Below are 17,542 nucleotides of genomic sequence, written 5' to 3'. Positions count from 1 at the left end.
TATTTATGAAGTCACGTGCATCTACTGTGATTTTTTAAATATATACATATACATATACATATATAATATATATATATATATATATATATATATATATATACATATATATATATATATAATATATATATATATGAGTGTATGTATTATGCATATATATGTATACATACATACACACATACATTATATATATATATATATATATATATATATATAATATATATATATATATATACATATATATATATAGTACATATACACACATATATATATATATATATATATATATATATATATATATATATATAATATAATATATATATATACCCAGCTCAACCTACTAAGTGAACAACAGCAAGTGATCTCTTTCTTGTCTTATTTGACACTGAACTTAATAAGGAAACTAAAAGATCAAATGAATAAACCAAGTCGAGCTTCACGCGACATATCTAAAAACTCACAGTCGCACACTTGCACGATCGTGTGAGTCGACGCTCCTGCATAAATCACTGCGCAAAACCAACTGCTGCTATTTTGTTCTTTAGCTTCGTGAAACGAAAAGGTACAGAGAAAAACTAGGTGACATACCGCATTAAAGCTTCACCCTCAATATCAGTTTAGGTAAGCGCCGATCATCTTTCTTGCAAAGTAGTTCACGTTGGAAGTCTTACGGCTTTTCTTTATGGTAATTTTAGTAATTGTGTTTACGAATAAATGAATTTATTTTAATGGTATCATCTGAATTGCTGAGCAATTCTTCTTAGGAACAATGCATATGACATAGATGTAGAGCGTAATAAGTAAAACAAGCGACGAAAGCGTGCAAATGTAAGAAACCTCGAGGCACGCTAAATAAATTCTCACGAAATTTAGGCATCCGAAATTAATACGAATTTTATAACTCATCTATATTGAAAGTCACGAATGACCTACCTCAACATCTGTTTGGGAAAGAACTGAAGCTGTCCAACTGGTAACACTGAAAAATGGTTTTCATGAATTCTCATTTCATTTGTAACCGAATTATGAACTAAAACAGTGTACTAGCCTTTAAAGCTACCTCAAAATTTCATCGTAGTTTCATCATAACATGTTAGATTTCTTGTTTCAAAGGACACGTTCGCGGAAAATATAGCGAATCAGATTTCTCAATTCTAGATAATATCACGAATTCTTCCCACTCTTTGAGGTAATCATCTGTGATCTCTTTTTAAAACCGACGGCTCACACGAAACCAGTAACAAATATTTGTTAATGATTCTGTTAAATACCGGGTACACTATAAGTGTCTATTTACATTAATAAATGTTCAAATATAGTATCTTACTACAAAACTTTACAAGTTCGAAATTCAAACAAAAATGAAGATGACCCTAAAAAGCCATTGGCTCTTGGCACCATATTCTATTTGTGCTCCTTTCTTGTGTTTCACGTCATATCGCAGTTATAGTGTCACCGTAAGTTCCCCGGGAAATTTTATACAACTCTCTTTAACAACCTGGAAATTTTTCACCTTAACACGTCTCCAAGATAATTTTAATGTCTGACATTTTTGACGAGTTTCGTTGATAATTGTGGAATACGATTATTTTCTTAGATAACTGAAATAACTGAGCACTTTGATAAGAGCCTCCCTAATCACTTCGATAAGGAAAATCCTCCATGGAAGACATGCAGAGGTGCGTCTCAGAGTGTCACTACTTAAGAAAACCGCAGTTGTGATAAGAGTGAAAATCTTCTAAGGAGGCTGTCATCAGTGACACAAGGTTCACATAGTTTCAATATAACTACGATAAGTATGATTTTAGGATGTTTTGTGCATTGATAATGTTAAAGTAGTCATCAAAGGCTACAAATTCAAAATTCACCTACATTCCGCCCAGCATACTGATACCTCTGGCAGATTTTCTATCTATCAATTTACACACACACCCATTTACACACACACACACACACACACACACACACACACACACACACATATATATATATATATATATATATATATATATATATATATATATATATATATATATATATAATATATCGTGTCTTTATAACAGCATTGGGTATGAAATAAAAGAATGATAATTGCTATATTCATACCTACAATGTGATTCAGGGATGAATCCCTTGCAGAAATATTATACAACATTTATCGCTTCGTACATCTAAAAAGAAGGCTCATCAGTAGCACGCCAGTCCCCATAAAAACAATGGCACTCTCGCTTCCTAGACGTTGGGTTGCTTCCTTTCCATTCCCCTTTTCAACACTATCCATCCAGCTCTTCCCATGTCTTTCTCTCTTCCTTCCACATAACTCTTCCCACCCTTGCGTCACTCAGCTGTCTTTCTTGACTCTTCTACAAACAGGAAATCTTCAACGTACTCCATCGAGCCTTGACTTCATTCACTTCAAACAGGGTCTCTACAATGGCATCTTGATTCTGATGTCCATTTGCTTAGGAACAGTTTCATGTTCTCCTGGAGTTCTTTCCTCAACGCCTTTTCTCCAGTTTTTATATTATTTGCTCTGTCTTCCTCTCTCCTCTCATATACCTACACATGCTCTCCTTTCTGTCATGCAACAATACCTCAAAGATTTTTTTTTCTTTGCTTAATATCTCGTCTCTTTATTTCAGTACCTGATGCATTTATTCTTTTTTCCTACCATTCCATACTCTCAATTAAACCCAAATTCTATATTACTTTACCCTGGAGTATTACATACTCATTAACGCCTTCCATCACTGGTTCTTTAACCATACCGATATACTCTTCTTGTATGGTCTTCTTACTTCTTTCTTATAAATTTCACTTGTCTTGGTTACAGTGCAGCAAATAAAACAATTTTTTCGCTAAAAAAAACTTCAGTTAATGATGCAAGCATGAAATTTGATACCTATCTTCTCCACATGGCACTTTTTGAAAATTACTGGTTGTCCATTCAATTTTCCAAAATGGCTGCCGTTTTTTAAGATGACCACTAGTCAAGGTTTTAAAATGGGACTCATGTGTGTCTGGTCATGTTTTTATGCATTTGCTTTGGCTATATACATTTGAGGCAGAGTCACCAAGCAAAAATATATGGTATTTCTGTTAAAGACTTCATATACAATATATAAAGAAAGATGGCATCCAATATGGTAGGGAAAAACCTTGAATAATCGCGTCTCAGGATTCAGTAGGCATGGAAAAATGTCTTCCTGTTCAATATAATACTTTGCAAGTCTATATACAATTTAGGTGGTGGTTTTATCTTTTAGTTTAAAAGAGTGAATATCAATGAATGGCTTGTTCATGTACTTACCTGGATGGTGCACAGGTCACACGGGACTTGGATGGTACTGGATGAATGATCGGGCTAGGTGTAGGGTGACTGAACCTAGTTGTATCCAATACATCACTGTGCATATCAGATTAAGGTGATAAAAACATAGCTCCTCGGCCTTAGTTCAGAGCTCATAATGGCAAGCGCAAATTCAATCACAGGCAAAAGGAAGACAGACTGGAGCAAATGTTGTCTTTGGCCTCTGTACATCATAATCCTGAACATGGTGGGTACATAATAATTTCAACCAATGTGCCATTGTCCCAGGAGATTGGTGAAATGCCGCTTAACTTTGACCCAGCAAGGCTGGATGAAGGCAGTTACGTAAAGGCAATACTGCGGAACATGGCAAAATACCACAAGAGCTGTAAGGTCATGTTTAATAATGCAAAACGTGATCGTGCAAGAAAGTGAAGTCCTACAGTTGAAGGCAGTGAACCACATGAAAAGCATGCTGAACAGCATCAAATGAGTCATGACAGTGAAGCATGCATGTTTTGTGGAAATGTGGTGCCTGTATCAGATCTTCGACAAGTAATGACCATGAATCTCAGCAGTGCGCTCTACATAGTGCGTTCACACACTTAATGATGGTAAATCATTGGCAAAACTAGGTGCAGGTGATGCAATTTCATAAGAGCTGAAATACAATTCAGTATATCTCACTGGCATTTACAATAGGAAGAGGTCTCATCTTAGAAATCTTGACAAAGAACAATGTCACAGTGAAGAACCAGATATATATCCTCTAATTCTATCAGAACTGGTTAATCATATAATTGAAACCAGCTTGAGTTCAGATGGTCCTGCCATATTTCCTCTTGCAGACATATCCCAATTATATCCACAATGCCTGGAACAATTGGGCATTGTCTCACCCACTGTAAATGCAACAAGATTAAAGGACAAATTGTTAGCAGAAATCCCTGAATTAGAAGCACACAGAAAGATGTAGCTTTAGCCCTATCTCAGATACACCTGTGATCGCTAAAGCAGCAAGAATACTGAGGAAGCATATTCTGGATCATCTGTCCAGGTATGCTGGCAACTTTGGTGAAGGATACATTAATGATACCATACCTCAAAGTTTGCTCCAGTTACTAGTATGGTTGAAGATGGATCAGACATTAAGTCAAGCTAAGGTTTGGCTCGCCAAAGTCAGACCTGGATATTGCTCATCTTCTGTACAGTACAACTGCTTCTCAAAACAGAAGGAAGGAGCAAGAGTACATCGACACTCAAATTATAGGGAAACTCTTTTTCCAGCGTTCATGGCATGATCATTTCCTATGACAGGGTGCTGGAGATATCATCCCGACTGGGAGATGCCACTGTCACCAAGTCTGTGGAAGAGGGTGTAGTCTGTCTACCCATCTTGATAAAGGGTCTGTTTATCACTGCAGTCATGGACAACATCGATCACAACCCTTCAAAAACTACAGCTACTACCTCTTTTCATGGGACCAGCATTCTGGTATCCCAGCAACCTGCCAAAGACAACCAAGGAACTAGTTTCAGCCAGTGCAGTTTGGGCCAGAGAGGGTGAAATATGTATCTGAGCTACCTGACTCCTTTACAAGTATCCCTCCCTGCCTCCTTCAATTCCAAAAACCTAACACCACCAAGTGGTGCAGTCCCTAAGCCAGTCTCACACCTGCTAGGTTCACAACTGGCCGTGAAGTACGAGTGGCTCGAGGTCTTGGTCACTGAGGAGGTAGATGGAGCTATTAACCTCACATGGTCAGCCCACCATGCATCACAGAAAAGAAAACCTGAGTTTGAAGTGAGTATCACTTCTTTACTGCCACTTCTCAGGGACAAGGTCACTCTGTAGCTACAATGAAGCATGTAATGCAGAAAGTGAGTGATGCTGTAGCACACTTGAACTCAGGCCAACTGCCTGTCATTACAGCAGACCAGCCAATCTATGCCTTGGCAAAACAGGTGCAGTGGCAGTGGCTGGACGAATACGGAGAAGACAAATACCTTGTCATGTTTGCGGGTCTCCGTATCGAAATGACTGCCCTTAGGTCTCTTGGTTCTTTGCTCAAGGACAGTGGCTGGACTGGTGCCTTAGTGGATAAAATGTCACTTCTTCTTGAAGTAACACTTCTCAAGTGTTACTAAGGCCCAACAAATCTGCCTATAATAATTACTGCACAGGACAGGAAGAGGTTAATGAAGACTTACTGGACTTTGAGGAGTGGTGTCAAAACAAAAGCCAACAAAGTCCACAATTTCAATTCTGGTATTCGGTGCTGTCAATGGACCTCATTGTGTTTCTGCTGATAAGATCATTCCTGGAGGCCAACTTCAGCTTTGTGCTTATATACTTTTCAGTAGCATCATGGGGTACCTTTCCAAGATGTAATATTGACAATAGCCCAATAGAAATGCTAGTAACAGTGTCTCTGGCCTCATGAATGTAGGCATAGATAAAGTTTCATATATCTATCTTTCTTAGTTGGAGAGTAATCAAGCAAAATGTTTCATGGCAGCCATTTTGTACACCACCATCGCAATGGTAAACATACTAGGAGGAGCTCTGGCGATATCTTCAATTAACACTTCTACCAAGGAAGACATTATCTGAATAATTATTGATGTATTTATTTTAACAATAATTTACTCAAAAGTAAATTATTGAGCCAAATTTCATGCTTGTATCACGAACTAAAGTATTGTTTTCCTTATCAGTTGCACTGTTACATCTAATAGCACATTTGTACCACTCCCTATCTGGCTTGAATTGAATATGCATCTTAATCTTTGTTTCAATCAAATAATGATCAGGTATACCTCCAGCTACACCTCTGCTTCCCGTTACATCCATAAAATTGCTTCTCTATTCACTCAATACTAACACATATTCCACCATATTATTTTTTTTACCATCTTCCTTTTCCCAAGTATACCTATGAATAACATTCTCTCAAAATTCAGTACTCCCAACGGCCAAGCCCTTACCCAAATGCGAGATTCTCTCCTTCCTCATTTTCTCCAGAAGCTCCATACCTATCAACATTATAGTCTCTTCCTCTGTCACCTACATTTGCATTTAAATCACTTAGCATAACCACCCTTTCAAGTCCTCCAATTCCCTTAACCAACACATCTGAACCCTGTCATCCGCCCACAGTCTCCCAGTCAGTATAAGTTTTAGCTCTTCTCTAGCTCTACATCTTTTATATGTGAATAACCATAGAGCATTGCTAAGTAGTTTTCTTTATGATGTCTTATAAATAGAAAAAAATCTTGAAGAAGAATTTTACATTAGTGACATCAATTAGGGTGCTTGGCTCTTGGGACAATTTTTCATCGAATGTATTGCAAAACTCAGTAGAAACTTGTAATGCCATCCGTACTGCACGCCCCTACTTTGATGTCAATAAAAATTTACTTTTAAAACTGAAAATTGTATGATTCTCTTCAAGTTACAGAAAATAAATTTTAGAGGACTTATACGAATAATGATTGCGGTCCAATATGAAAAATAAATGTTAGATATTTTTCTGTCTCGCTTGGAAAATTTAGCTCTTGTAACTCTGCTAAATAAATTTCAGTTGATGGTATGAATGCAAGTTTGCTGTGAGAGTGTCAAGTGAATTTTCCGGACAGTTTGCAAAATATCAAGTAAACACTACAGTGAATAATATATATATATAAATAATAATATATATATAGTATATATTATATATATATATATATATTATATATATATGATATATATATATATAATATATATATATATATATATATATAAATATATATATAGTATATATATATATATTATAAATATATATCATATATATATATATATATAAAATATATATATTTATACATTTATTTATATAATAACGTATACACACACATCAACTGCATCGAATATACATGCATATACAAATATTAGTACAATATATACAACATATTATACACAAATATATACACTACACAACCACACTGCCAATACTGTATTTCGCTCTCACTCCAAAAACAAATAAAAAAAAATACAAACAAAGTCTTTCTTATGAAACAGATGACTCGAAAATGCCATCCAAGAAAACAAAACTACACAATGATCACGATCCAACATCCTGACACCCGACTCCAGACAGCCAACTGACGACGATGGGTGAAAGGCGTCCATGACTCACCCTGTGAATAAGTCAGATTGCAGGGCAAGGAGGAAGCGGGCGTGACGGTGATATCGACAGCGGACGTGTTCGGTTCCCGTCCCAGCATCCCAAGATCCACGGAGTGCTGCTGCAGGATGCCCGGCGTGCCTATGCTGACGGCTGCCACCGCTGATGGCGATGCCACAGAGAGAGGAGGGGGGAGGGGATGATTATCCGTTTTGGATTACTTGAGAATTCGTGAGAGGTCAATGAAATGTAGTCAATGAGATAACACAAAAGAGAGCAAGAAATTGAAAGCAAGAAAGAGAGAGAGAGGTGAGACTAGTGGCTGAAGTGTTTTAAAGGTTAACATTTTTTTGTCTCCAAGGTTTTTTTTTTGTTTAATCGTCACCTTTTCCAGCGCATGCGCAAAAAGCAGAAAGGTGAAAGGAACTTTAGCGGGCATCGCAGACGAATTCTTGCGATTATAATAGTTATTAATTTGCGAGTATGCTATTACAAAAATGAGGCAGTCTAATAATGATAATAAAAAAAAACTTAGATATAAAAAAAAGCATCTCAAAACTACGAAAACAATTTTTTTAAAATCACCGGAAGCAGTGGCTGCTTGGTGGGCGCAGGCTGGGCATGGCGCGGCCGTCGTCGTCGTCAGGACTAAGGGGTTGCCGGAGGTGTCTCCTACCGCGCCTATTTCCGTTTCCTTGGCGCCCCCACCCCCGCCGCGCCCGCCGCCGCGTCCGCTCTGCTTCAGGAGGCGAAGGATGTCTTTCTTGATGGAGTCCATTTGTCCGTACGCCCTCGCGGTCTCCCTCTTGCGGTCTTCGCGTAGCTCGTATCTGTCGGACAAGTAGGCATGAGTAAATCATTACATACATTGTGAGAGAGAGAGAGAGAGAGAGAGAGAGAGAGTGTGTGTTTTTATGTGTGTGGCAGTTATGCCAAATCGCTTTAGTTGTATAACTAAAAACTGACCAGACTCATTCTTGTTGCGTCCAGCCAAATGGAAGGTACCGGTAAAATGAACTATTTTTTTTTATAAACTTACCGATGAAAGGAATTACGTTAACTTTAGCGATAAAATGAACTTTTTCCTAAAGCTACCGATAAAATGGACTATATTTCGTTAAGAGTACCGATAAAATTAACTGTTTTTGCTAGTGAAATATGTTGTCAAATTGGCAAGCTTAACCGGGTACAGAGTTTAAGAATGACAACAGATTAACTGACAAAAATACATCGGATACTAGGTAAGACGCTGCGCCCTTGGGTAGGTCAGACTATCATGTACCCAACTGGTTTCTGATTTCAAAGATTTCCTGAAAGATTCTTAATCCAAAAACTAACTTCATGGACACATATCGAAGCGTTCTTCAAGAGATGAAAACTTTTCAGAAAAACGACTCGAGTAGTTTTCCGAGGGGATGTAAAAACTCATGTAGTACTAATTGACTTCCAATTTCAAAAACTTCCTAAACATTTCCTACCTACTCTAAGTTAATTATATCTTAGTTTAACCAGACCACTGAGCTGATTGGCCCGAAGGATTAGATATTTTTGCATGGCTAGGAACCTACTGGTTACTTAGCAACGGGGCCTACAGCTTATTGTGGGATCCGTACTACATTTTTTCGAGAAACTAATTTCTAATCGCCAGAAATAAATTCCTCTGATTCCAAGATGGCTGAGCTGGGAATCGAATTCGGGAATTGTATTGTTTTGTTTGTTTGTATGGTGCTTTTAAGTTGCATGGAACCAGTGGTTATTCAGCAAAAGGACCAACGGCTTTACGTGACTTCCGAACCACGTCGAGAGTGAACTTCTATCACCCGAAATACACATCTCCAACTCCTCAATGTAATGCCTGAGAATCGAACTCGCGATCACCGAGGTGGCAGGTCAAGACCATACCGATCACGCCACTGAGGCGCTGAATTTGGGACTACTGAATCGGTATACAAGCACGTAACCCGCTCGTCCAACGAGGAACTCCTAACGAACCTAAAAACCAAGTTCTTGGAAACATATCTAAATATTCTTAAATGTAAAGACTTTCAGTAAAACGACTCAAGTCGTTGTTGATTCAGTTTACCTGAGACTCGAAATATCCTGTTTGATCTCCAACAGGTCGTCCTCGTTCACTCCGTCTTGTCTGTGCTGTTTCTTCGTCTGGTGGATGTACCTCGAGACTAAGCGACGCATCACCTCTGCGTATTTGTTGGCCGAACCTCTCCCGCCAGTACAGCCCTGTTCAGAAACCACACACACACACACACTATATATTTATATATATATATATATATATATAATATATATATATATATATATATATATATATATTTATGTAATATTATATAAGAATAACAGAATGGGTCCCTAGAGATTGCAAAAGAAGCAGGGGAAGGAAGAGAAGACGATGGATTGACGAGCTATGAAAATTTGTGGGTATAGACTGGCATAGAAAGACCATAAGCAAACGGGAGTGGAAGAACATGTGTGAGGCCTTATATATATATATATATATATATCTATATATATTAGATATATAATATATATATATTATCTAGTAAAAGAAGCCCACAAAAACGCCAAATTATAGAGAGAAAATACTATATTTCAGAGACTGCTGTCTCTCCCTTCATCTACCTGAGGAGAGACAGCAATCTCTGAAGTATAGTATTTTCTCTCTCTATTTAGGCGTCTTTACGGGCTCATTTTATTAGATGGAATTCTGTTGTAACAGAACATTTTTACCAGTCATATATATATATATATATATATATATATATATATATATATATATATATATATTATTATATAACTAAGGACTATATAAGGGTGGAAGTGAGTCTACCGAAATATAGTCCTTATACCAGAGTGTTTTTTAATGGGCCTTTTATACTCGAGACGTATCCCGTTTTAACAGAAGAATTAATTTACATATACATATAGCCCCATAAATATTCTAAATAAAGGAACAACTCTTAACCACCATGCAAATGAGTTTCTGTATCGTATTTATGTATAAATAAGCTATGTTTATAATTAGGAACACTATATGGATCACTCAAAAATACTTGTATAAGGCTTGAATATGTCTAAGTAAATACATAGTCATACAGATAAATCGCTAACTGAACGAAAGCAAGCAGGAAGGAACAGTACACGAACCCGTTCTCTAAAAGCCAAAGAATATAATGAACAAGTCTAATAAATAATTAAAAATAAGACAATAAGTGAAGCAAATACGCAACAAAACCGACAAATAATCTAATACATGAAATTTGGAGTTTCTAACTAAAATAAACAGTTATACATATAGCAAACTGAACGAAAGATGGAAGGAAGAACGGTACATGAAACCGTTTTCCGACAACCCAAGAAAATAAAGAACGAATTCAATAAAAAAAACTGAAAAAAAGCAATCCATAATTGAGAAAAATAAACAGCAGGAGACAAATAAATAACTGGATAAACGAAATATGGAAAAGAACAAAACAAAAGATAATCTGTAATTGAGAAAAAAAAGCAGGAGGAGACATAAATAAATAACTGAATCGAGAAAAATAAACAACTGGAGACAGAAATAAATCACTGGAATAAACGAAATAAGGAACAGTAACAAAAAGCTAATCAATAATTGAGAAAATAAACAAGAACGACTAATAAATAACTGAATAATAAACAAGGAACAGTAAACCATAAAAGCTGATAAATAACAGAAAAATAAACAGCAAGAGCGACAAATGAATCAATGAATAAACGAAATAAGGAAGAGTAAAAAAAAAAGCTAATCAATAATTGAGAAAAATAAAGAGGCAAGACAAATAAATAACTGAATCGAGAAAAATAAACAGCTGGAGACATAAATAAATCACTGAATAAACGAAATAAGGAACAGTTAAAAAAAGCTAATCAATAATTAAGAAAAATAAACAGCAAGAGCGACAAACAAATCACTGAATAATAAACATGGAAGCCTAGATTACCCCCTTCTCCATGGCGAAGCTCTTCCTCTTGTCAGGTCGCCTGCGGCTCCTCCTGTAGCAGAGGGAGTGGATACAGTTCTTGACGCCCCTCATGCAGTAGAAGATGGCCTTCGGGCTGATGATCAGGTTGAACGGGGCGGGCAACGTCGACCCAGGGTCAAAGTAGCTCATCCACAACTTTGACCTGGCGAATTTCCACTCCTGGTCAGCGTGGTCCTACGGCGCAGGAATATGGCCACGAGGGGAGAAATACGACGATTAAACAGGGAAGGATACTTTCACTTCTTCGTCTCTATTTACAATTTACATCTAGTTTCATGTATCGATAGATAAGGCGGACCTAGTCTGTCGTTATCGGTAATTATTTATCAACCAAATTTGTATTTTTTCTCGTCGTTAGTTAGATATATAATATACATGTATGTGTCAATGAATTTTTCTGTTAAAACAGGATACGTCTCAAGTATAAAAGGCCCATTAAAACTCTGGTTTAAAGCTGAGGACTATATTTCGATGGAATCCCTTCCCTTCTTAACAAGCACTGCTTGATAAGGGTGGAATCGAGTCCAACGAAATATAATACTTAGCTTTAAACCAGTGTGTTTTAATGGGCCTTTTATACTTGAGAGATTTATATATGTATGCATGAAATTATGTATGTATAATCAAAATGATTAACCTATCAAGTTATTTTGAAGTCGATAACTTCAAATCAAAATGACTGTGAACTGAACTGAACTGAACGTTTTTTTAGCCTACATCTCTTCCGTGTTACCACTCTTCCTGCTACTTCATGAAATGAGCTACAAATATATCTTTTTTATTTTTTAGGGTTACCGTGAAACTCAGTTCTTACAGAATCACATAATTGTACATAGCACTCTAGCAATCATAATTAACCGCTTCTCCATTATGAATGTATTGACATCTCATTATTAGAAATCATTTATTTATTTTTGCTATCATGAAACGCAACAGTTTTAACGATTACTTGAATATCTTAAATATAAAACTTTACTAAAACCAACTTCACAGTGCTACTCATAAGATTTTTTCCGCATATATATATATATATATATATATATATATATATATATATATATATATAATAATATATATATATATATATATAGGGATTTAAATCCACAATAATTTAAAACCCTTATACAGCTATATAAAAATATATATGTTTCTTGTACAATAAATTAAAGCTTTCGACCGTCAGCTGTGGTCGAAAGCAATAATTTACTGCACAAGAAATATATATTTCATATTACTACGTAAGGAAGGATTTTACATCATTGTGGATTATATCCCCATTTACTTAGAGGTACGACATAGTACCTAGTTTCTACATATATATATATATATATAAATATATATATATATATATATATATATATATATATATATCTATATCAATATATATATATATATATATATATATATATATATATATACATAGATACATTGTCTTCTGTCAAGCCTATGTCTTCGTATGGGTTGTTTTCACGAATTTCCGGCGCTTCCTACTGACCCAGTTCATAACAAGATAGTCAAAAGTGCTATGGGATTGTAATTATGAGCGAAAACTATTATTCCAAGCAACTACAAGAAAGGTAAACACAGGCGAGGCAACTATGGAGTTGATTTTTTTTTTTAGTTAAATATGTGACAAATCTTCCGAATGCAGTTGTTGTAAATCGACTATATTTTCCCAAAAGAGAACAAACTCCTAAAATTCATTTCCAAGTCTGATGAATTCAGGAAGTACTAAGAACACATACTCAACACTCAATTTGTGGGAATTATAAAACAAACATTATTACTGAAGATAATAAAGATGTATAAAAACTGTTCAGGAATCTTAAACCATTTGAGAACTGAAGCACGTTTCCCATATCTCGAGTCAGTTTCTACTATAATAATTTCCTCTAAGAAGTCCAGTTCTATGGGAATATTTCTTATAGCTTCCGAGTACAAGTCTAGTTAATTATCTAATTATCAAGTTATACATATGTTAATGATTCATGATGAATAATAAGAGCAAGAGTCAAATATATAGCTTCACTGAAAAAAATAAAGGTGGTTGAAATTTCGACATAAATCCCTGTACCCTGGTTGGAAAGATGACTTTTTGGATGTCGAAATTCTTAAGTGTGAATAAAAATTGACCTTAGACTAACTCCTCATTGACTTCGAAAAAATGGGAGATGATTGTGGAAATGTAACCCTCTTGAAAGTAAAAACTAGTACATTACTTTCCTAAATAATGCCCAGATAAAGTATGAATAACAAATAACATATACTAATACAAGCTGAACAACTGTTTCGTTTTGCTAAACTACCAAAAAAGATACACAAAAGTTATGAAGGCATAAAGAATTTGTTAGCTTACTAACACTGACTTACCACAATAAGGTTTACATATCTTCATTTTACATACACATTGCAGGTGTATGAGTGTGCTTGTATGTAAGAAATAAAATAAATTTGTATGTTAGTTTACCAGTTTATTCTTGTGTGAAAGTAAGTTGTATCTGAGAGTATAAAGTGGGGATGGATATGCCTGCCACCAATGAAAACATATAAATAGCTTACACATCTGTTTACTTAAGAGTTATTCCTGCATCAGTGTAATATGCATCTTAGTGTACAAGTAAAGTTATTACCATTATCAGTGGGTTTACTTTGGTTAAAAAACGACAATGTCTTCACAAATATCTCTTTCACTGGTGGGCAGTGATGGATTTAGAAAACTGATTTAACTTCAAATTTAAATAAAGCCGATTCTATTTCAAATTAAAAAATAAAGATAGTGCCTTTAACCTAGAAACAATTGCAGTGTCCATTTGAGTTGTTGCGCGCTACTCGTTTTGCAGAGTCAGCTTCCTTGGTCATCGTGGTGGTGATAAAGATATTATGCCACTGTGCTTCCATTGCCTTAACCTATCATGATTTATTTACTTCCTACAAGCGTTTTTTTATTTATGCATATTGATATTCATGGATCTATTCTCATCTTTGTTTACTGTTCCTATTACCTCTGAGCCCTGCATCTCTTTCTATCCATATCAGGACTCTATTAAGCAAAAATTGACTTGGCAAACGGACGGATGGATTTTCTGGTCCGTTCTACAGAACGGAAACACATTATTAACAGCCTTATCCCCTTTTATCTCTTCTTTCTGTGCGTTTTATTTCAGCCTTTGTCACCTTTTATAACGGGTAAAATAATTCTCACTCGGAGGATTTTTATTCCATCCAGTCCTTTCTGGAATGTCGTGTTTTTGTCCCTTAATCAACAGGTAATTCAATCAATTTCTTGTAAAGTTCTTTTAATTCGCCGGCTGCTATTGTGTTCTCTTTTTGCTGGAGAACAGTCTAGCTATAAGCGGGTTTTATGGGAAATCTCACACAGACACAATACACACTGACGCAGATGAACACACACACACACACACAGAAACGCCAACATACACTGACACAGATACAGGTACACACACACACATACACAAACAAAAACATTGCCATAAACACAGACACACTGACACAGACATGCAGAGTGAAGGTGGAATCCGCTCCTCAGTGCGAGTTATGGAATGACTTTTTTTTACTTTCCAATTTTATGTATTAAAGTAAGTTCTTTTCTGATAAGCATCATCCCTATATGAGGACAAAAGACCTAATTGTCAATCTTAATAAACAACGCAGAGCACTGTGTATCAGCAGTGAAAGCCAAAATTAAAGTACTTGTTACATGGATTTAAAATAAGTATTATTACTTTTTTCCAAGAGTTCATAGGCATGTATACATATTACTAAACACTGTCTATCTCCACGTTATCAAAATAATGTCTTGTATGAGACACGAAAACTCACTGCACAAGGATTCAAAATCTGATATAAAATACACAATGTGCTTTATGACTGATTCCAAATACTAAGTATTAGAATTCAAAATTTAAAAGTTTAAGCTTCAAATATCTATACACTTGTGCGTCAACTACAAATCTTGAAAAAAAAACGGATCCGTATTGTATGTAGTATCAGCATTAGAGTTAGTGATTTCCATGTCACGTCCTAAAACTATAATTGTGTTGTCATTAAGATGAGATTCAAACACAAACAGAATATATATCTGCTATTTTCTATTTACGTCATTTTTCAGATTAAATAATACATTTGTATTTATTACGCACGGGTTTAAATGCATAGTTGTTTAGGTAGTGGAAAAGTATCTTATTTACAAACCAAATCAGGCATATGATATGCATCATTCTTGCTTAGCCTCTAAAGAGGACGAGAGAACAAGATGGATATATAGCTGTATAACTATACAGAGAGAGAGAGAGAGAGAGAGAGAGAGAGAGAGAGAGAGAGAGAGAGAGAGAGAGAGAGAGAGAGAGAGAGAGAGAGAGAGAGAGAGATAAAAATCGAGTCGGGAAACGAATGTAAATAGTTCTTGGACGAATCCTGACCCCAAATAAAAAATAAAAAAAATCTAATTGTTACTCTCTCCGGAAAGTCATCAAAATTATTTGTTTCCATTTACAACACCATCTATGAGTAGCAACCAGATGCCTACTGGCTCCTGTCATTTAGAGGAACTGCAATCGTTCTTGAGATATCGTTCCCAAATACTATTAAAAGCAAATATGAGATCAGTAGAGATGTGACGTCGCAATTATGCAATAATGGTGTAATATACTCAAAACAAACTATGTTCTTCTTAAAAACATGGACGTTCTAATCTTATGCATAGATGCTAGTGATTTTTCTTTCTTATTTTTTTGCCGTTACTGCGCAGGCGCAAGAGTCTGAGAAAGCAAATATCTTGTGTTTCGATTCTGAAAATGAGGCACAAAATATCAACAGCTGAGAATGATGCAATTTTGTACCTGCTTTGAACTTATTCTAGGGAAGTGTGTGTGTGTGTGTGTGTGTGTGTGTGTGTGTGTGTGTGTGTGTGTGTGTGTGTGTGTTTGTGTGTGTAATTATTCGAAACTGTTAATCATACTTACTTATGTAGATTCCTTAAAAGAAGAAACAATAAAGAAGCTTTATAACAAGATACGGTTAACAACACATGGCATACAATGGAGGCAAACAAGGCAAGCAGTCAGTAAGCAAGCAACATTGAAGAGTAATATATAATCAAAGGCAAAGGGAAGTTCTTAAATGCACAAGAAGGAAAATTAAACAAAGACGTTTGAAAAGTGAGAGAGAGAGAGAGAGAGAGAGAGAGAGAGAGAGAGAGAGAGAGAGAGAGAGAGAGACTATAATAGGTATGGACGGTCACTATGACGGAACTGCAGCAGGATTGTTTGTGCTATCATCTCTTTTTGTGCGAATATCATTGCTTCAGTAGTTGTCTAAAGTAATTCTAAGCGTGAACGAACTAAAAGGCTTAGTCTTCTACATGAAATATATAAATGAAAGTCGTTGTACTTCGGTAAATTGTACAAATTCTCTGCTATTTCAATAAACATCCAAGTTCTCCTATGGCCTGAGATGTCAGTATGAACTTTCAGTTACAACTATTTCCAAGATGTCACGCTAATTACATTCTGTCCTTCGTTCACAGGGTCAAAGATGAGGGAAAGTCTTTTTTGAGTTTCCTATTTAGAAAGCAGAGGAGCAAAATAACGCCAATTCATTTGTAGTAAATGTTTAAAGGATTTAGGATACCGACTGGGAATCAGGAATAATGAATAATTATCTTCGATGAGACTGGATCTACATTTTGTCAACAGCTTCCCACGCCATTTGGGTTGGCTAAATCCTACCACTTCTGGATCCTACCATTATCCTTAAGATCCCCTGTTATCCTAGAGACTATTGTCTTAATCGTGCTGAATCATACTGAATTTTAGGGCTTAGGTTAATTATATAAAAATATTGTTAGTACCTAAAGACATATTGGTTGATTTCACAATACTTGATCCAACATACCAATCTCCAGACACGACCTTTTGATGACTTTCTAATGCAACTTCAGAATAAGGGGACTCTCAGGTAAACGATCTGACGACATTTAAAAATGAGGGAAATTCAGCTCTCTACACTTGTAATAACACACTTGACAAAGC

General features: G+C 35.8%; 1 protein-coding gene across 1 annotated transcript in view; it reads right to left on the bottom strand.

The window, feature by feature from the left end:
* Window positions 1-17,542, bottom strand: part of LOC135224753 (transient-receptor-potential-like protein) — a 210,596-nt gene that overhangs the window by 8,624 nt on the left and 184,430 nt on the right. Inside the window, 4 exon segments of the mRNA XM_064264079.1 lie at window positions 7,483-7,632; window positions 8,056-8,300; window positions 9,554-9,708; window positions 11,451-11,666. Coding sequence (XP_064120149.1) covers window positions 7,483-7,632; window positions 8,056-8,300; window positions 9,554-9,708; window positions 11,451-11,666 — 766 coding nt within the window.

Source organism: Macrobrachium nipponense, chromosome 12 (genome assembly GCF_015104395.2).
Source record: "Macrobrachium nipponense isolate FS-2020 chromosome 12, ASM1510439v2, whole genome shotgun sequence".
Classification (NCBI taxonomy): Eukaryota; Metazoa; Arthropoda; class Malacostraca; order Decapoda; family Palaemonidae; genus Macrobrachium; species Macrobrachium nipponense.
The sequence above is the reverse complement of the archived record's forward strand: the minus strand, read 5'-3'. Positions and strand labels throughout refer to the sequence as shown.